A 22,225-nucleotide genomic window follows, 5' to 3' on the forward strand; every position below is an offset into this window, starting at 1 on the left:
TTAAAGAGCTTTTCCTACACGGAGTGCCACCTATAACGCCACAATTGTATGTTTTGAGAAGAAAAAAAAGGTTCTTGAGATAACCCGAACTTTTTTTAAAGCGGTGCCTTCGCCGTTGATGACGACATGTTCCTGCGACTTGTAGTTCCTGTCAGCCCATGAGGTTTTGTTGGTGAGCTGTTTGATTTTCAGCGTTTCTCACGTAATCAAGCATCCCTGTGAGTGTGTAGGTTTTACCCAAGTGTCGGATTTAGAGCGGTAAATATTCCAAATACACGTGAGTGGGGAGGCTAGCTAGCTACGTGGCTAAGTCAAAACCAGTAACACTCGTACTATTTCAGCTGTTGGAGGGAGTCCTTTTAGCGCTTCGACTGGAGTTTTGGCTATGGCTGGGAGCAGGATGCAACTGGAGCTGTCCCGTGTGGTTCAGGGAAGAAGTCGGCTGGGTGTCCTGAAGGGACTGGGCAGGACGGGGCAGCATTCACTGGAGATCCCGGGGTGTCTGCTGTACACACACTTTGGCACCGTTCCCCACCTCACTCAGGACACACTGCACACGCTGATCAGCCTCCCCTCTGTCACTCAGATCACTTTGTCCCACATGTAAGCTGTCCCATTATGGAAACGCCAAAGCACGCACAGTGATCTCCTTTTATTTTTCAAATCTAACCCACATCTCAACCATTCTCCTTCTAGAGCTGAGCACCAGGAGGTGCTGGAGGAGTTTAAGGATGGATTCAGAAAATTCGCAGGTAAAAATTTACATCTTTCATAATTTCCTCTTTCTCTCTTTCCTTTTAGCATGTTTATCTTACAGAGAGTAATGAGAGCAGAAGAAGAAGAGAATGACAGGAGTTCAAGCAAGGCAGCATTGATTACACTTAAACACCCAGAGCTTATCCAATGTATTCATATGTATTCAGTATTGATTAATAGGAAATCTATAGTCATTTCTTTTTCTTTTTTTTTTTTTTTTACCTAAATGGAGATTATGAAGTGTTGCAGAGGGGTTGACTGATTATCAGCTGTTCTGATTACTGGAGCTGATATTCAGACTTTTTCCATTTATCACTATTATTATTGTTGTTTGTTATTAGATTTATGGCACGATAAATTAATTTAGTACATCTGACGAGTCACACACGCTAACAAAAGAAAAATAAATCCATATAGAGAAGAGAGGTCATGGTTAGCTTGAGGTCATGAACAGATATCCAGACATTCTCCTTCAGGATGCTTTGGTAGGCAGCAGAATTCCTCTTTCTATTTACCACAGCAAGTCTTTCAGGTCCTGAGGCAGCAAAGCAGCCCAGACCATCACACTACCACCACCATATTTTACTGTTGGTATGATCTTTCTTTTCTGAAATGCTGTCTTACTTTTACGTCAGATTTAATGGGACACACACCTTCCAAAAAGTTGTTTGTTTTTTTTTTGCCTGTCCCATTTGGTTCTTTAGCCGTCAGAATTGTTGTCTGAAGACCAACAAGGATACCCAATGGATTTATTTTGCCAAATGGATCATCATGGCATTGCCGTATTGGTCCATTTGATCGACCTTTGTTTTTATTATTTATTTTATTTTATTTTCAGTTGTTACAGACGGGACAGACATGAGTGAGGGATAGGAAAGGGAGAAAGAAAGAGGAAGGAAAAGAAAAACAGAAGGGAAGAGGGACAGTGAGAAAGGGGAAAGAAAAAAAAATCTCCTGGATCACCTGTTGAGAGAAAAAGAACAGAAAACAAGCAAAAAAAACCCCAAAGCAACATACTAAACACAACACCATCACGTTAATCTAGCTAAGTGTAAACAGCAGTAAATACTAAATATTGAATGTTGTTGTGCAGCACGCAGGACAGACAGCGCATAATGTGCTTTGAAGTAGCAGCCAAGAAAGGTGTGATTTAAGTCTACGAACAGTGAACACCCGTGTGCACACCTGTGTGGATCAGCGCGCTTGTATTCAAATGGTTTCCCCATGTAATGGTCTGCAAGAGGATGTAGAGAGCCATAGCCCTGTCCCCAGGGCATGAAGCAGGCATGGAGGAGATCCAGGCCCCAGACATCCAGAGGTCCCAGAGTGCAAGAGCCCAAGGAGGACCACCGGAGGGGCATCCGTGCCACCTTCATGGGAAGGGCTGAGGATCCCCAGACGAGGGGTCATCCAGTAGCCACCGGGCAGAAGCTAGAGGGGGCGGCACCGGCGTGCCCGCCGGCTTCGCCGGCAGCCAGCTGTGCCAGAGTGAACCGAGCCGCAGGCACAGAGGCCGGAGGCCCGAGGGCCCCCCGCGCCCCGGAAGAGGCCTGATCGAGCAACAGGCGCCAGGCCCCGCCAAGTAGCCACCGGGAGTGAGCTGGTACATACCTGAGCGCCCAGCCCCGGACACCAAGAACCACCAACGCACCGACCTCTGAGGGCATCAGTCACCGGCAGGGAGTGTGGTGAGGGGAGATAGGCCTCCACACTTTGGAGGGCCTGGGAGTTCCCAGAGAGGTGGAGTCTTAAGCTTCCAAAAAGTTCAACTTTTGTTTCATCACGCCACAGAGTATTTTACAAAAAGTCTTGGGTATCATCAAGTTGTTTTTCGTCAACACTGAGATGAGCTTTTATGTCCCTTCTCCTGCTCAGCAGTGGTTTTTGTCTTGGAACTCTGCCATGAAGGCCATTTTTGCCCAGTTTCTTTCTTATGGTGGAGTCATGAACACTGACCCTAACTGAGACAAGTGAGGCCTTCAGTTCTTTGCAAGTTGTTTAGGGATATTTGTGACATATTGGATGGGTCGTCGCTGCACTCTTGAGTTAATTTTGGTCAGCCGGCCACTTCTGGGAAGGTTCACCACTGTTCCATGTTTTCAGCATTTGTGGATAATGTCTCGCACTGTGGTTGGCTGGAGTCCAACAGCTTTAGAAATGACTTGATAACCTTTTGCAGACTGATAGATTGCAGTTAAAATTTGTTTTTATTTGTTTTCTTGGATCGTGGCATGATTTTGAGGATTTTTTTGCTTTACTCCACTTTCTCATACAGGTCCTATTTAAGTGATTTCTTCATTGAGTATGGGTGTGGCTAGAGAAATTGGGGGGGGGGGGGGGGAGATAACGCTTCCCCCTTCATAATAAACACATTCATTTAGACATGTGTGGATAAATTCAGTCTGAGCTCCTCTAGAAGTATAGTAATGAAAACAAACATGCAGCATTTTGGTGAACGTGCCATGCTTACCAACCATATAAACCTTTAAAAAATGGCAACTGCATTTTTATTTTAATACACTGAAAATGATTTAGTCTCCCGTTTAGGGAAGCTAAAATGCCAGAGTGGTGTGATGGGTAAGTGTAAATGAAGAAGCTGTAGATTTTAAAGCAAAAATGTGTTGCTGTGGACATGGCCTGGGCTTCACCCAGCCTCAGGCAGCCACTTTAAGAAAATTAGACATGTAACCACGGTATCATCGCTTGGAATAAACTATCATTGATTACTACTGCCTCTGCCTCTGAAGCCCCTGAAGGGAGAAGCAGTGATTGAATAGCCTTTGCTGCTATTAGACAGTTTTGTTTTCTCACCTTCTGATCCTCTGCAGCGGCTGGGTTTGCTGATAAGGACACAGCTCGTTCCTCTCTCAGTCGTCACATTAACATGCAGAGTCGAAGAGCCTCGCTCTGTCACCTGGCTTCACGCTCGACCCTCTTAACCCTTTTGCTGCTGTGTTCTCTGTGGGTGATGCAGTTACGTTTGGTTTCAGGTCTTCATGATACTGTGCTCTACTGCTCCCTTCACGACCCCGCCACGCCCAGCCCGACGGGTTACACCACCAACAAGGTGACATTGCTCATGCTGTGGTAAACTAAAGGCCCTTTACTGCTGGGTGCGATCACAGGTGAAATGGGTTTCTCATATATTTTTGCTTTGTTATTAGACGGTGTCAGTGTGGGGCAGCGGTGGGCGGATAGAACTAACGGTGGCCAAGTTCATGGCTCTTCAGAAGACCGTACAGCCAGACTGGTACCAGAGCATGTGCGACGGAGAGACCTGGCAGAACAGCGCTTCTCGCAAACGGGTCAGAAAGTCGGTGGATCGGACTCTCGCGCATTTGGACGAGTGTTTGCTGGTGCACCAAAAATCAAAGGTACACAGTGAACACACACTTTAGCAGCCGCTGAGCACGCTTGCATCTGCGAGTGAGTCATGCATCGCACAGACACACAAGACAAAGATTGACGTTAGTGCAGTTGGGACAGGGGCTGCTGTGCATCTGTACTACAGCTGGAAGCTCAGTGAGGTTAGGATGAATTCATTATCAGTGGGTATCTACACTATCAGCAGGTGTGTGATGGTGCAGCATCAAGCATGACTAATAGAATAGTCTGCTTTGCTTTCTTTTGATTGCAGTCAAAGAGTGGCTCATTCCATGAGAGGGTGGACTGAGTAAAAAGGATTAACATGAAGAGGTGCGGGGGAACTGTCATGACTCGTGCATATGACATCTTTGCTCTTTTACGCCTCAGTGGATAATAGATTTTTTTAAAAAAAGCAATGTTCTCCTCTAGCCCTATGACATATTAGTGTTGTTTTTTCTATGCTTATATATGTTCTGTAAGTCTTTGCTAATTGCTTGTAAATTTATAAGCTGTTTCCTCACCTGTACGCAAACCAAATGTTCCTTGAGACAATACACTGAGAGTTTGGAGTCACATTAAGCAGAGAGGACTGACAGCATTCTGCAAGTAATTCATGACATGGGTGCTACGGGGACTGTCTTAGCTCCTCGTGACTTGCAGTCAAATTCGTGCCTTGAATGTACAAACTTGCAGATGGGCTCTGGCAAGATTAAAGCCTTTAATTTATTTATTTTTGCAGCTGCAAATCTTGTCAAGGACCGTGCGTGCCCATGAAAATCTAGATTTTGATCTCTTAGCTCCTTCTTTCTTTTGTCATTTTGGAGTGTTTTGGCAGTTTCTAGTCCCCTCGCTGTCTGTCATTTCTAGGAATTGGAGGGAGTGGAGGTGTTTGGTGTGGTGGAAGGAGGCGACATCCTGGAAGAGAGAGTACGCTCTGCCAGAGAGACTGCCAAGAGGCCCGTGGCAGGATTCTGCCTGGACGGCCTCCAGATGGGCTCCATGGACCAAACTCTGAGGACCCAGCTCATCACTGCTATGATCAAGGAGCTGCCTGAGGACAAACCCAGGTTTGCCTTCTCGTGGCTACGTGACCTTTGTGAATTGATTACAGCTCAAACAGTTGTTCCCATCATTGAATTGGAAAGCATTCACCGAACACAGTCAGGCAGGACCAAGCAGAAAGAGCGATAGTGGGGCTAAACAAACTCTCTGCTGCTGTTTTTCATTTTGTGCCACCAGGACGATTTCTGCCACGCTGTGCATTTATCTAGCAGTTGGAGATCTGACTTTTGAAGCTTTGTGTCTACACAGAATCTCACTGCAGGGCAACAACTAGTCATTATTTTCAGCATCAATAATTGTTTTCATTACTACTGAAAAATGCACTCCGCTAAAGGCTTAAAAATGCCCATTACCACGGAATAGTCATGTTTACTCAGTCAAATATTTAATTTAGGATTTCCACTGGCAACAGTTTAATGTGCAGATTACTCAATTAATTATTTGGTTAAAACATCAGAAAATAAAAATGTTAAAATGTCAGTTTCCAGCTGTTCCAGTTTAGGAGGATATAGACGTCATGGCAACAGAACCTTCTGTTCATTTTTTCGAAAAAAAATTGTTCTCATGAATTTTTCCCTAATTTCTTTCATCTATTAATTTACCTGTTTGTTCAGCCATGATAAAACTAAATAGAAGAGTGGAAATGGACAACAACAACCGACTGTACTGATTTTATTTGTGAACGTCTTGAAGAGGCAATCCACGTTTTTGTCACAGTGGAACACATTAAGTCTTATTTAACTGACAGATCGATTAGCTGCTCATTCATTTCTGATAAATGTAGCAATTAATGTGTAAAGACGTTATAATTCAGAGGCTGAGAAGCCGCATTTGATGTATTCTGCAAAATCAATTAATTGTCCTGCTTGATTAATTATAAGTGAAAACCCAGCAGCTATGCCTCGCCCCCACCCCCTCCGCAATCTTCAAGCGCTCATTATCTTAGCTCGACCTTAAAGTGCTGGTGTCATTTATTTTTCATCCATTGCGCTGCTCTTTATTACATTTCTTCTTTGCTGAGACAGTTTTTTTGGGTCACTTTTATAAGACAAAATGTGCACATTCAAAAAGTAAAAAGTAGAAAAGTATTTTTTAGGTTGGAAAATCCACGTCCACATTTCCTTTTACAATTCTAAGAGCATGATACACAGTCACTGCCACTTTATTAGATACATCATTAATTTAATTAAAGGGGAAAAGGTTAAAAACTCATTAGCAGCTATTTTGATAAGGAGTTTATTGTTACTCCTAAATACAATGTACGTTTTGTCCTGTTGGATAATTAATTTAGATCAGTTTGGACAAATAATCCTTTGTCTCAGACATCCTTCTATGCAGCTTAAAATATGGCAGACTACAGTCCCTTTAGAGACTTCGGGGGGGTGTTCCTCCACACTGAATCATCCTTTAGGAGTTTACTCTCTGGAGATCATGTCACATGAGTCCACCTCTCTGGGAGGCGATGGAGGAGCTCTGCTCGTGGCTTAAAGAGTGGAGCTACACAGAGAGCTACTGTAATCAGAAATGAGAGGTCTGTGATCAGGAGCTTCCCTAAGTTGGCTTGTTAACAGGTTCATCTGGAACACCATAGGGCAGCGTCCCCGCTGGTTTTTCAGGCTGTTAGAGAAGCAGCTTCCTACCAGAAAGTGGAGAGGAGTCATTATCGAATGCTAAATTCGCCTTGACCTTGATGCCTGGAGGCAGAGAGTCAGGAGGAGCCCGGGAAATGGGGAAGGCACCAACGAGCCAACCAACACTCCAGAGAAGAAGCGTGCTGCTGGTGTTTGTGAAAGGCTTTTGTCTGCCAGTAATATGTTGTTGACATTTTGCATCAATGTTTCATTTATTGAGTGTTCAGGCTATTGATTTTTGGTGTCTGTGTGCACGTTTGTGTGTGACTCTCAGACTCCTGCACGGTGTGGGACGACCTGATGAAGTGCTGGCGTGCGTCGAGGCCGGCGTGGACCTGTTTGAGAGTTTTTTCCCCTTCCTGGCGACGGAGCGAGGCTGCGCTCTCTCCTTCGGCTTTGACATTTCCACGGACCCAGAGCGCGCAGGTAGAGCGCCCCCTGCAGGTGTGGTGAAGAGCTGTGCTGAGACGTAGTTAGCACTTCTAGACCTCCTCACATTTATCAGCTGAAGTTGTGTCATTACAGCCAGTAAAAGTAAACTGAAGTGAAAAGAAAGTTCACTTCATTGGTAGTTTTTGTGCACACATATAAATCTATAAGCTCTTTATGTTTCATGCATGCAGCCCCTCAGGACCGAGCTCCATGAATAAAACATCTTAAAACTTATTTTATTGTTAATAATTCCATAGTTTTGCCTTTCACTTGTATTCCAGCATTTAATGGACATCAAACTTTATTATAAATGCATTGTTTCATACTCTGCAGCTCCCACATTTTTCCTGAAAATGATTCTTTCTGGAGCTTGTTAGCGAGCAACCGAAATAGTCATTCTGATATGCAGCATTTGAATCAGAGAGCGCAGAGATTTAATTTCATATTCAAAGGGCAAAAAGGAAATGAGCGGAGAAGGCTAAAATTAGGCATCTTCGAATTTGGCAGCTTGGAGTGTGTGCCTCGAGGAAACTGACCTGTCACTGTGTAATTTGTTTGGATATTCGGATTATAATGAACCCTGAATACACACGAGTGATAAACAGAATAGTGGATCAAAGAGGTATGACCAGAGCAGTGTGAAAAGATTAAAGGGATATAAATATAGTGGATTTCATGTATGAAAAAGTATTAGTGTTAATTCTTTAGAAAGGGGAACAGACGCTACTTTGATGTCTTAAATGGCACAGAGTCTGAGTTAACTGATAAAACAGAAGTGATGATTAAATATGCTCTAGCACATTTGTTAATTTCCATAGGAGGAGCCTTTGATGGTGAGTTTAAAAAGCGTATGGAGTTAATGTCGCTGGTTCTTAGACAAACGGACGAAGGGCTTTCATCTCACAGCGATGCCGTTATCTAGTTTTAATTTGGTGAGAAACGAGGCTGACAGCTGCTGCGGACGGTTTTCACGTAATGAATAGAAATTAAGTGTTACTTGTGATCATTGACATCTGATGTGCGTATGATGGCTTGTAACTTATGCTTTTGTTTGTGTTTGTGTGTATTGTAGAAGCATAAAATCACTTACAAGCAGAAATGCAGTTCATGGTGGGTGAAATGGTATCAAACTGATAGCAGAGTTACAGCCGTCCTGATTGCTATCCCTAATGAAAATCTACAGGAGCCTTGGCCCTCCTTGTACCCGAGTAAGAAGTTGTATTAAACTCATCACAGAGGGGAGTTTGGGATCTGGCACTATGCAGTGCCAGACAGCATTAATCGATTCTGCACATGGAGCATAATGGAGTTCAGTGGAGGTGTCGGACCCTTAGAGAAATTCTAATTCACCATTCAGCCAATTACACAGCCCCGTGGGAGGTATGTCAACACCCTCACTTCCCAGTTAAGGTTCTTTTAGACGTGTCAGAGCATATGCTAATTCACCCGTTCCTCCCTTGTCACCCTCTTAAAGTATTCATCTGTCACACGGTTTCTTTCTCTATCTTTAGAAGCCCCTCCAATCTTTTTATGGGTCCTGACTGCTATTTCTGCCACTTTAAGGCAGGGTAACTGCTTATCTGAGACAAAGCTAAGGAGATTTTAGCGTATGAAAATGATCACGCCATAGAAATGTGTAATTTAAGGTAAAAACAGCTTGCACAGCTTGTGTGTCTGCTAATTGCAGCTAAATTTGTTTGGCTCTAAGCTGTTCCTTGTAAAAGCTAACTAGCGCAGCTTATCAGCTTGGCGGTAATGACGTCGCTGCTGCCTCTGACTTATAGTGCTTAAACTAACTTCAGATCATATAAATTTAAATGTTTGTAAAGATGAACTCATTGACCTGGCTCATTAGTTCAAATAGATAAGAGTACACATTTAAGATGTGTTTTATATGCAGCCTTTAATTTGCTGAACATCAAGTGTAAGATGCAGTTCTGCGTTTCCTCTCTTATGGTGTTATGAAGGGCCTGTGACAATGATAGCCTTCGAACTCCAGTCTCTTTCTTCTTAGATCCAGTTTGTGTTGTTGCTGCTTTTTGTCTTTGTGCAAAATTTAATCTCGAGTGAAAGTTACTTCTCGCTTCTTGATGTTTTATTAGCTTTGGTCAAGCTTCATTCCATCCAGTTTTATTCTGAAGCTTATCACTTCCCCTTTTAAGCTCCACACAGACACCATGATAATTTCAGTTTTCTGCTTTGTTTATGCACTTTGTTGCTCTCGGCATCACCTCTTTTGGGTTTCACTAAACCCATTATGCTCTTCTCTTACCGTTTAATCTCTATCTTTAATAACAGACATTGCTATGGATCACTTTTTTTCTTCCTCTTCTCCAGCAAACCCTCCAGTCTTCCTGGTATCTTTTGTCTGTTTCTGGCTAGAGATCTGGTCCTCCTTTAAACAAGAGCCCTCTTATTAAAAACTGCTCTTCTTTAACAAGAGTTACCATTCAAAGCCTTTGAAACTACAGTACTGTGCGGAAGTCATGAGCCGCCCCTCATTTTTTATGTTTTGTTTGGAAAATGTGAAATGGGTGGAAATATTTATTGAGACGTGAAATAAACTGAACGGGTGGAAATAAAGTATAAATTGCACAACTGATAGTATTGCAGTGTGAGTTTTCCTATCTATGTTTTCCAGACGGTATTCCATGGCAGATTTAAAGCTGATGGTACTTTTCAGCTTTCATTTTCCAGCAATTTTGACAAGAGCCCCAACAGCAACGGTTGAAATAGAGCCGTAAACCTTGACAGAGCCTGAAACGTGTTTCACAGATGAATGTAGACACTCAATATTGTCTCCCGAGCTCCTCCATACATATATATGGATGACAAATTTTGATTCATCACTCCATAAGTCCTGTGCTCACTGATTTTCAGTCTAACTCTTGTGTAATTTGGCATACCTCTGTCTTTTCTCCATGTTTACCTTCCTTAATGATGGCTTCTTGATAGCCACTCTGCCACTGAGACATTTCTGATGAGGCAATTTTTGAAGGAGACACCACACAGCATACTGAGATCTGAGGTTTCAGTTAATAGGGGAATCACTTCACTAATGCCCAAAGAAAAACCCTAAAAGACCCTCAGAAAGCCTCGAGAACTATTGCTAAAGACAATTTAAAAAAATACAAGAAAGTCTGGGTCCGTGGAAGACTGAGTACTGTAGATTGTGCAGGTTGTTAGCGAGTTGGTCTCTCAGTTAGAGACAGCCTCTGCCTCTGTTACTCTGCTGTATGTTGGGTGTTGTTGTGTTGTTTATTAGCAGCTACACACATAAATGCCTCAGTTTGTCTGTGAGTTCTGCTTCTCACTTTGCTATTGTTGATAATATCAGTATAGGTAATATTATGCATCTGGATGGCCAATATTGTAAAAACATTGCATCTTAACTGTGAGCAGCCATCTATGTCCACTGTGAGCGACCATCTTTGAACAGAGGCGGTGGTTTACGACACCAACTCTCTGCCATCTATAATCCAGTTTTGAGATCCCTTCCCAGACGCCTTAACGCCCACTCACACCCTGGGCCATCTGACCTCAGGAATTCGCATGATAAGGTGGGGCCAGGTTTCACAATGAACTCACCCGAAACTCTGGCTGATTGGGACCCACACCCAGTTCCACACCTTGGCTCAGGCGATTAGAGGATCATCAGGGGGTCCGTTTGTCCCTCTGCGGGGGGATACTCCCACTAGGTTTATATCTGGGACTCTCCACCATTTGACCTTAGAACTGAAGAAGCCTCTCGGATGAGAGGTGAAACGTCTTCAAGTAACTTAAAGAAGTCCAGACGCTTTTCTTTGCAAGCTCCTTTGACTACGATGACCTGGATGACTGAGAACCTTCACAGACATATTGCATCTTAATGTTTGAGTCAGCTGTGTATTTAGCCTACACCCCCACCCCCCTTTGCATTAATGACTTCAGTCACTCATGCTGCAGCCACAATTGGAGCCAATGCTATTTTCAACAGTGACTGTGGATGTTATATTCAAATAGTGGGAAAAAAAAGAGGATGTATAAGTGTTAGCTGCGGTGATACGTGTTTGATTATTGCTGTCATACTGCAATGGGACATGCCATTTGGCTAGGGATCTGTGCTGGGATTTATACGACGCATGCATGTTTTGGCAGTGTTGGAGTTGAACGAAGAGAAGGAGACAGCAGGGGAGAGCCAGCAGAATGGCGAGCTTAATCGTCATGATCAAACACAGATGACACCCTTTGAGATGAACCTCAAAGAGAAAAGGTTCGTAGCAGCTATTGTAATACCCCAGTGGGTTTTCTAAGTAGCAGTGTTTGCAAGTTCTTTTCTTTCATGTGTTTGCTGAAGACCTAATTTACATTTATAATGCCTGTTCATGAATTCTACTTAAACTCAAACTGTGTTTGAACTTCTGCCCAGGTATCAGGACGACTTTAGGCCGCTGGTGGAGGGGTGTGGCTGTTACTGCTGTAAGAACCACCAGAGGGCGTACCTGCACCACCTGCTGGTGACCAATGAGCTGCTGGCCGGAGTTCTACTCATGATCCACAACACAGCCCACTATCACGGCTTCTTCGGGGCCTTAAGAGAAGCGTTGGCCACCGATAAACTGGATGTACTCAAGAAACGAGTACTTGGGGATGGAGGCCTGCAGACAGAGAGAAAAGAGTAAGATGGATGGAAGCCAATAGATGCGAGAGGGAATGAGCTGAGGGACTAAGGGGGAGAGATCTTCTTCAGTGGAGTGACATGGCCAGAGGCAATCATAAGTACTATCTTGTTCTGCCGAGTCCGGTCACACGACGAACTGAACTGTCCTTGAGAATGACACACTCCATATGCTGCCATCTCTTTGCTTTAAAGAAGAAGATAAAAGGAGAAAGGAGCACACAGAAAACTTTTTGATGTTTGTGTCTTGGGTTTGTGTCCTAGTCTATTGATCTGAGCAGAGGAGACTGCGTCAGGGTTCAGCGGCTGAGGGAAGAAAAGGCGCTTAATATGAGGTCAGAAGGAACCTGCATAAAACATATAGTGAGGATGGATGGTGGTGGACTATTGATGACGACTGAAACCTTAATGTGGTCTGATTGTAGGTCGGCAGATGACTAATGTCCTCTGAACTCAGTGACATAGAAGCACAGACCAGAGAGAGAACCAAACGAGTGTGATCAATTGTTAGCGGGGAGACATTAATAAATGCCACCGTTTCTCCTGTTATACGTGAACAGGTCATGTGTAAAATATGATTCCAGGAAGGCTTTGTTTTTGTCATTTCATACCTTACTGATCAGTCCTAATCAAACATTTTCCATTTGTTTACGTGCTTCATGAATATTTATAATGTTGCAGTTGGATACCTCCTCTCAAACGTGTGGAGATTGACTTCTTGTCGTCTTCAACCTCACTGCCTAACCAGCATCTATGTTGAGATGATGCTTTGCATTAAAGAGGACTCCGGCGAGCTCTGGCTAGCTGGAGTTTTAGACTGACAGCTCCCCCCATTCGTGCTGCTGAGAGAGGATAAAGATCAGATAAAGATACGGGGCTCTGCTGCCTCCCCTGCCATGGTGGAGGGGGCTTTTTTTTCTTCTTTTTTTGTGAAGGTGAAGGGATGTAATTGACTGCCAGACCATGCACACGTCTGTTGGGGGGGCAGACTTGCAGAGAGGAGACTGTGACAGATTTATGTAACAGTAATGAGGATTTTATTTACATTGTGGATAACCTTAACTGGATCCAGCGTTATGAACGAGTGGGCCAAAGGATTTGCTGTCTTCAGTTGGTGGGCATAAATGCTAAAGGCCCAAAGACATAAAAGGGGCTGAAAATAGATGAAAAGATGGGTGAAGGCTAAAACAAGCAATGACCTTCAGCCTAGGTTTATTTTGAGGCTTAATGGGATGGCAGCAGACAAACTATTGAAGAGAAGGTTGTAAAGTCAATTCCCCTGGTTAGTTGGTAAAAATAGGAAATGAATTAAATGGCTGTTGCTCTCATTTCCCTGGAAAACTGCTGTATAGATATTGATATCTTGCATTAAAACAATCACAGTAGAAGTAGAAGGAAGCTAACAAAACAGCAGTTTACTTATGTAATGTGCATTTTTTTTCTCCTGTGCAACAAATCAACCCTTGGTTAATACGCACTAATTACAGACCCAAGATTTCATCTGCACTAATTAAGCCCTATTGAGGCTGTTACTGTTGATTGTTGAGTGAATTTTCCTTTAATGAATCCAGACCCCAGCCGATCTTTCATTTTGTTGCCCTGGTTTATTTATTAAGCTTGTGACCTTCAGAAGTGGAACATAAGTGATTGCAGTAATGATAAGATGCAGCACAATAAATAGGAAGATAAATAGGAACGTAGCAGTTGAGTTTAAACATAACAGCTTGAATGTGTTAAGAGGAGAAAATGAAGGTGTAAAAGTGGGAACGGTTTGTGAATTTGGAGCATGTTTAATATCATTTACATTAACACGGGTTCACACAAGGCTGCACTCTGTCCTTCAGAATATGCACAAAAAATTAGTAATACAGTCCTTGTGAAAAATGGAGTGTTCATAGGGATTTTTTTACAGTCCTGCGAATGAACTAAAGTACACCTCATGATTTAGTAGCTGGTAGAAGCACCGTTAGCAGTAATAACTTGAATTGTTTTCTGTTTGACTTTATCAGTTTCCCGCATCTTTGTGGAGGAATTTCAGCCCGCTCTTTTTTTTTTCTTTTCTTTTTTTTCTTTTGCTTTTTACAACGTTGCCTTAGTTCATTGAGGTTTGCAGGCTTTTATTTACACACAGCTTTGTTCATTTCTCACCACAGCATTTCAGTCACGTTGAGGTATGGACTGCAGCACTTTTTATTCTTTTATTTTTAAGCCATTCTGTTGTAGATTCGTGCTGTGTTTGGGATCATTGTCCTGTTCTATGACCCACTTTCAGCCACAGTTTAGATGTCTGACCGACAGCCTCACACTGTATTATTTTGATATGCAGAGGAGTTAATGATCGAGTCTGCAAGGTGCCCGGGTTTTTTTTCCCCAAAGACAGTGTTCTGAATACTCCAGATCAGCAAACTGCCTTTTATAGAGGCGCTCACACTTGCTGATGATCAGTTAAGAAAATGATCTCAATTATTAACACCTGGCTGCTACTGACCCTCTTAATTCCTATACAAGCGGTAAAGATGTGTATTAAAGTTGGTAATTCAGTTGCAGTGGCTTGTTATTAACTACAGGATCCGCTGTATGATTCAGATTTTGTCTCTACATGGACGAGCACCAGCGATCATCAGTGAACTTTTACATCCATACATCCCCAGCAGGTCTCTGAGGTCATGTGATCAGGCTCTGCTGGTTATGAGAACTTTTTGCATCAGCGTGCCCCCCAGACTCTGGAGCTTTCTCCCTCTGAGCCTGAGACCTTCAATAAGCAGCTGAAAACTACTCGCCTTTTTACACTTGCTTTTGGGTTGTCGTGTTTTTAAAAAATGCTATAAATTAAAGTTTTACTTTACTTACTGTGGGTCTCATGTAGTGGAAAATATGGTGCTGCATAGTCAAACACTGAGGGATGAGCTGGTGTTTGGGCATGTTGCTTTAAAGCGAGGTTTTGGTTTTTGCCGACTCTTGGGAAAGTTTTCCGGCTGTTTAGATGCTAAATGCTGTGCCATGTTTATCAGCCACCTTGCTAGGTTAGCAGCAGAGTCACAAGTGAAGAGAGAGACTATTAATGGTTTGTATAGTCTGGTGATAATTGGAAATTTATTACAGCTTATCTTCATCATCAAATCTTGACTGGTGCTGTTTTAAACTGGCTATGCTGCAAAAAAGCTGCATAACATAACAATCTCTTTAATTTTAAACTTGCACTTATCTAAATAGCCGTTATCTCAGTCGAATGCAGTTTAAACATTCGCTGTGGATATTTAGTTACATAAAGTAAGAGCCAAGATAATCCGACCACAATATAATGGATCTCGTACTGCACAGGAGTTAATTTTCACCGAGGAGTTTTACAGAGCAGGGCTGATGGTAACGTTCCCTGTGTGCCTCTTTCTCTGACACTGGGCACAGTTTCCATGTAAAAGAGCTCTGAATGACAGTCAGCAGGTGGTCCTCATAGCTCATTTCAACCAATTACACAGACGGAGAGAACCATTCAGGCTTGATCGCTACAAGTATCTTTCTTCCTCTCCGCTCTTCTGGACAAGGCTGCAGCGTGAGCAGAGCATTTATCTCACACTTCACACGGCAGCTGGATTGTTAGCTGCTGTCATGACAGCGCAACGTTAAAAAAAAGAATAAAAAGGAGTGAGCTCAGCTGCTCTTGCGAAACAACATGGCTTTATGACAAAGTCTCATAAAGCCAGCGGCGTGAGGTGTGGGGAGTGTTATTGTGGTTGAAACGATGGCCAGCAGAGGGGTTTATGTGTGGGGGATTGTGTTGTTGAGTCTTTTCAGAAGGAAGACAGTGACTGCATTTGTCGCCTATATAAACCAGTGTCCGCAATTAAATGGGAGCTTAAATCTTTGGTTTGAAAAAAGAGCTTTGGTTGTCTGGGCCATGGGTGGATTACTGAAAAAGCCCACTGGGCACGTGCCCAGAAGCCACCTGAACCAGTTAAAAAGCTCTGAATATTTCCTGTAGGAAAGTCAAGCAACTTTCAAAGGGATGCAAAATGACTACAAAGAGACCGATAACGCAACTACAAAGAGACACAAAATGACTACAGAGAGATGCAAAATAGGCACAAGGGGATTCAGAATGATTACAAAAAGACTTTTTTTTTCTGCTTAGCTTCTGTGTAAAGAGAGGTGGGTGGCCTACATTTCAGTGCCCAGGAGCCCGTTATCTCGATTTGTTCAGAGCTCCAGTTCGTTCTTCAAAAACAAGGCTGGTGATTTTCTCTATTTTATTTATTAATTCTTAAAACAACAAGCCTGTATTGTCTGACTCACTGTCCAAAATCTGATGTAGCTAAATAATCTTTTGCCAAAGAGCTCTCTCTGTTTAAACATGTTACCAAACCACACTGTTGCAGTGGGTGGTATGAATTGTCATTACAGAAAACAAAGCCTAGCTCCACAGGCTAATAGCACAACTTTGCTGTAACAGCGTTAGACTCTGTTTTCTCTTCTGAGCCTTTTTAGAAATAAGGTTAAATGTATCCATGTCCAGCACATTCTTCCTGATTAATTATTGATTAATGCTTATTGTCCAAAGTCAACAGATAGTAATAAGCAACAGCCTCTTGGGCTGAAAGATTAGACCAGTGTAGAAGAGTGAAAACTGCTGCTTGAATGGCCTCTGGAGGCTGGCTTGAAAAGTGAGTCAGTGCCCATGATTTTCATGTTAAAATATCTAGGTTTACAGCAGAGCTAAGTTTAGAGCCTTGCACAATAAAAAGGTTTTAATCTCTGTAGCTAGTACAGGTATGAAATGACAATGCTAGTACAAAGCTAGCAAAAAGACTTTCTGCCAATAACAGGAGAAATCGTCCCTTTAAGATGATTTTCAATTTTGCTTTGTGTTTTCAGCTTTGTATTCAAACTTAAACACTAAAAAATAGATCATATTCGTGTTTCTGATTAGAACAGGGATTGAGACTGTAGACTGTTGCTCGGTCATCCTCTCCTTATCTCCAACCGGTTGCAGCAGGTGGCTGCCCCTACTTTGCCTTAGGTTTGTATTGTTAACTAGTAATTATGCCAGTAGAGTAACAAATTACTTTCACCAGCGAATAATTAAATAACGCTTTAACAAAAGTAATGTATAATATATGGCATTCTTTGAATAACAATTGCACCCATACAGTCTATGGATGCAATTTGCCAACCAAGTTTAGCTAGCTTTGGGTGAAAATGTGTTCACTTTTGGCCATTAAGCTAAAATGAAGGCTTCAGACTGGAAGTAAACAACAAATGTTGTTGATGCCACTTTCACTATGTCCAACTGCGCCATACCATCTATGATTTGAAATGATATAGATGTATAAAACACAGGCCGCTCGGTCTGAAAAGTGAAGGCAAAGCAGAAGTCCATCAAAACTATGTTCCTTTAATGGCCAACCCCCCAAATAAAAACAAAGCAACACCGGATAGAGGTCTATACATCTAGGATGATCTCAGTAAACACTTTGTGGCTGAGTTTATGGGCACAGCCTCTAGTTTTGAAAACAAAGTGAAGTTCATTTTGTAAATTATAATCACTGTTAGTGTTGCTCCATAGCTAGCTGCATGTGATTGTCATTAGACTGTAAGCCTGTAGTGTTGTGGCTTTAGGCTTTACAAAGGATTTTCATTAACAAACAGGTGATGTCACAGTGTCTTCCATCTTTATCTACAGTCTATGACCCCAGAGTCATTAGGATGTGAAGTGTGAAACAAGTACGAGCTACTATCTAAAGGTTAATATAAGTCAATGCTATTATGATACTGAAGAACACTTGTATAAAAAAATAAAATAAGTTTGCAATTAAGAAACATGACAGCACACAGCAGTGGAGCTTTATGAGCTAAATATGAGATTTAGCAAACAAACATTTATTATTATGACAAATTCAATATTGTTTTTTATGTTTTTTTTTAAAGAATAAGAAAAAGTCACCAGGCTTATTGTTGAAATGGACACAGGCACAGTATCACCACAGTGGCAGCTTATCTTCTCAGTTTTCCTTCATTTCCCTCAATCAAAACAATCAGGACACCGTGAACCGAGACAGACATGCCTTCATCGTCGCTTTTAACTCTCTTCTCCGTCCCCATGGTAACCCTTGACCAGGAGCAAGGAGCAGCCCTGCTCCTCACCCCCATATTGCTATAAGGAATTGCTCATCAAACAGGGAGCCAAATTCTTTACCTGCTCCCTGAGGTATTTCAGGATTAGTTTACACACAAGTCATCAGCCAGCATGTTCTAAATTAACCAGGACCTTCTCCTGCTGTCAGATGCCCCGAGTGAATCAGGGGTTACAACTCTACACATCATAATGTATAAGTGTTAGGCTGAAGCATTGAAAGAAGGTCATAACACATTATTGCTCCAGACTTATTGCTTTAGTCACCTCATGACTGTCTGTCCTGATGCCTTGTGTAAATTTAATGGGATGTGATACAAAAGAAAGACTAACTCTCGTTTTGGAGAAGTGTGGAATCTGTTTTCTGTCTGCTTGTATCTGAAAATGGTTTATGTTCAGCTTGTTACCACACATGCAGCATTGTACTGTTTGACTGATATTGCAATACTTTGCAGGCCTGACTGCATGTCACGCTTCATTATTAGGATCTTTACACTGTATAAATCTTCTGTATTTTTTTGAGTGAGTGATATGTTTTTTATTGATTAGCATTCAAATATCTCAGTGAAGACAGAACAAAGCTCTACCACAAAGCAAGAAAGCATGAGACAAGGCTAATCAAAAGGTATTGGCTGAAGCATTTGCTTATTACGCCAACCCTTTGATCTTGATGAAAGATCTTTTAGCATGCAGCTCCTGTACACAGGGCTCGAAGCAAATAATAAAACAAAGCAAAAACAAAACAAACAAACAAGAAAAAAACAAAAAAACAAAAAACTTTCCACCTTAGTAAGTAACTACATCAAAGCAAAAGAATCAAGAGGTTTTTTTGTTTTTGTTTTTTTTTGCTCTTTTCATTCTTGATATATATATTTTTCTAATACTCTATTTTTAAACATATTTTTAAACAAGGAAAATGAACTACACCTTTTTAAATCACTGTCATAACTATTCCACAGGTTAACTCCTCTAACAGAAACACATCTCTGCTTTATATTTGTCCTTATCTTGTTTTTTTTAAAGAAATCTGTTCCCCTTAAGTCATATTGACTCTCTCTGACTTTGAACAGCTTCTGAGTACTGGGGCAAAGCAAGTTATTTTGTGCTTTATACATTATCTGTGCCATTTTATATTCAACTAAATCATAAAATTTCAGGGTATTCAGATTAATAAACAAAATGTTAGTTGGTTCTATATAGTTTGATTGGTTTATAATTCTTATAGCTCTTTTTTGCAACTTGAAAATAGGAAGAGTGTTCGTTTTATATGCATTACCCCATATCTCCAGACAGTAAGTCATATATGGAAGCAACAGAGTACAATAGAGTGTGTATAATGATTTTTTGTTCAGGACATGCTTTGTTTTATAGAGAATAGCAATGGTTTTTGACATTTTTGTTTTCACATGGTTTATATGAGACTTCCAACTCAGCTTATCATCAATTATCACTCCAAGAAATTTATTTTCGTACACTCTTTCAGTTTCAATTCCATTAACCCTGATTTTAGATACATTTTTCATTTGTCTAGTGCCAAAAATAATCAATTTTGTTTTCTTTATATTTAATGATAACTTATTTACATCAAACCAGTTTTTTAATATATTTAACTCCTTTTCCGCTGTAGTCAGAAGCTGTTCTAGGTTTTTACCTGAGCAATACAGAGTGGTATCATCAGCAAACAATACACATTTTAACAGTTTGGAAATGCTACATATGTCATTTATGTATAATATAAATAATTTAGGGCCCAGCACAGAGCCCTGAGGAACACCACAAGTTACCTTCAACTGCTTAGATTTTACATTATTGAATTCGACATATTGATATCTGTCATCCAGGTAACTTTTCATCCACTTGTATGCTAACCCTCTTATGCCATATCTCTCTAGTTTATTCATTAATATAGAATGATCAATCGTATCAAACGCCTTTTTTAAGTCTATAAAAACACCAACAGTATATTCCTTATTATCTATAGCATTAGATATCCCTTCTACAAGTTCCATCACTGCCATCGAAGTGGACCTTTTCACCCTAAAGCCATATTGGTTATCACTTAGGAGATTATGCTTCTCAATATATTTATCAAGTCTATTGATAAATAACTTTTCTAAAATTTTTGAGAACTGTGGGAGCAGTGATATTGGCCTATAATTGGTAAACTGACTTCTCTCTCCGTTTTTATGGATTGGAATAACTTTTGCTATTTTCATTTGTGAGGGAAATACACCAGTTTGAAAGGACAGATTACAAATGTATGCGAAAGGTTGCACTATATATTCTATAATACTTTTAACTAATATCATGTCAATACCAAAACAGTCAGTGGACTTTTTATTTTTAAATGTCTTCACAATGTTAATTATTTCTCTATGAGTTACAGCACCAATAAACATGGAGGACACATTCTGAGTAATATGTTTATTTAGGTCGTTATTATTTCTTGACTCTGGAATTTCTTTTGCTAAATTAAAGCCAACATTTACAAAGAAATCATTAAATTCATTTGCAATGTCTTTAGTTTTATCAAGCACAATATCTTTATCTTTTTTTAAAATAATCTGGATAATTCTTATTTTTTGAGCCCTTTTTGATTATACTATTTAATATCCTCCATGTTTCTTGTGTGTTACTTCTACTTTGCTCCAATAATTTGTGGTAATATTCTTTCTTACTTGTTCTTATAATATTTACTAATCTATTTTTATATAACTTGTACTTTATTTCTGCATCTTTTGTCCTCTGTTTTATGAATCTCTTATATAGATTATTTTTCTTTTTACATGCATCTTCTATCCCCTTTGTGATCCATGGCTTATTTGATCTGTGATGCTTTCTAGTGATTTTCATTAAAGGACAATGTTTTTCATATAGTGAAATTACAGTTGATAAGAATGCATCATATGCACTATTTGAATCTTCATTTGCAAAAACCTCATTCCAATTGTGTTCCTTTAAGTCCACCTGGAGGGCAGCAATGGCTCTTGTTGTTCTAAGTCGTATCATATCAAATATTTGATTCTTTTGTTTAGTTTTAATCCCAAAATAATTTTGAAAAATTGCAAAAACAGGAAGATGATCGCTTATATCAGTTATAAGAAGTCCACCTACTATTTCATGGTCAATTTTATTTGTGAATATATTATCTATCAATGTAGCTGTATCAATTGTTATTCTACTTGGTTTTATAATTACAGGGAAAAGGGAGTTACTATACATTGTATTTATGAAATCTGTTGTTTTCTGATGTCCATTTGGGTTTAGCAAATCTATATTAAAATCACCACAAATTATTTGCACTTTTTTATCATTTAGGTTGCTAAACATAGCAGCAAGTTTTTCATTGAATGTCTCAAGGCATGAACCTGGTGTCCTATAGATGCAGCTTATAATTATATTGTTAGCTTTTTCAACATGGATTTCAATAGTGACACATTCCAATACGTTATCTATGGTGCTTGACATACATTCAATCAGACTACATTTCAAAACTTTATCTACATATAAGGCAACACCGCCTCCTTTTTTATTCACCCTGTTCATTGTAAATAATTCGTATCCTTCCAGTCCCATTTCACTAATTTTCTCATTATCGAGCCATGTTTCTGATATTGCAATTATATTAAACTTTTTTAACTTACTTAAACATTCTGTAATTTTAGAAAAAATTTTATACAGGCTTCTACTATTGAAATTGAAATTTTCTTGTCCACAGGAATTGTTTTGGCACCATTCCTACTACCAAGACACAAATAAATGTATTTCTATTGTTGTAAACCCCAGATTAGGACTGGGTACCGTCACTGATTTCTATAATCAGTTTGATTCTGATTCACAAGGTCCCGATTCATTTCGATTCAGTTTTGACTCAGACAGTCAGAAATATATAATTCTGATCATTTATCAGTACTGACACTTGTGAGACTTCATCAGAGGAGTAAGCATCACAGCAGATGCCTTTATGTCAATGTAACTGAGGATAAAACACAGAAAAATGTGAAGCCAGAGACAGAATACACAAGTTCCACCTGAATCTAGCAGAAAATACTGAGATTATTTAATATATTATAATCAATGACAGTTAATCTCTATTTTAGAAAGATAAATTAATGGGCAAGTTACATTTTTTGCCCCCAACATGCACGTTTAATTTGGTCGTCAATCCTTTAGTTTGCCTGTGCTCGCACACAT

The 22,225-nt window shown here is 40.5% G+C and overlaps 1 protein-coding gene across 4 annotated transcripts; it reads left to right on the forward strand.

Annotated features, from left to right (window-relative positions):
- The first annotated feature begins 61 nt into the window (after positions 1 to 61).
- On the forward strand, positions 62 to 18,507 carry qtrt2 (queuine tRNA-ribosyltransferase accessory subunit 2). Of its 4 annotated transcripts, none has more exons than XR_015719633.1 (9): positions 62 to 603; positions 697 to 752; positions 3,747 to 3,823; positions 3,921 to 4,130; positions 4,990 to 5,189; positions 7,090 to 7,259; positions 11,385 to 11,499; positions 11,656 to 12,239; positions 12,330 to 18,507. XR_015719633.1 is itself a non-coding variant. In XM_087846153.1 (9 exons), exons 2-9 carry the CDS (start codon positions 386 to 388, stop codon positions 11,906 to 11,908), a joined length of 1,299 nt encoding a protein of 432 aa, XP_087702279.1. In that variant the 5' UTR covers positions 62 to 218; positions 342 to 385; the 3' UTR covers positions 11,909 to 18,507. The 4 variants fall into 4 exon arrangements, 3 of the variants coding, with proteins under 3 accessions (XP_087702279.1, XP_087702278.1, XP_006794798.2); XM_087846153.1 differs by having other exon boundaries at positions 62 to 218; positions 342 to 603; positions 11,656 to 18,507; XM_087846152.1 differs by having other exon boundaries at positions 62 to 172; positions 342 to 603; positions 11,656 to 18,507.
- Positions 18,508 to 22,225: the final 3,718 nt, after the last annotated feature.

Source organism: Neolamprologus brichardi, chromosome 9, assembly GCF_056152115.1.
Source record: "Neolamprologus brichardi isolate AB-2024 chromosome 9, ASM5615211v1, whole genome shotgun sequence".
Lineage (NCBI taxonomy): Eukaryota > Metazoa > Chordata > Actinopteri > Cichliformes > Cichlidae > Neolamprologus > Neolamprologus brichardi.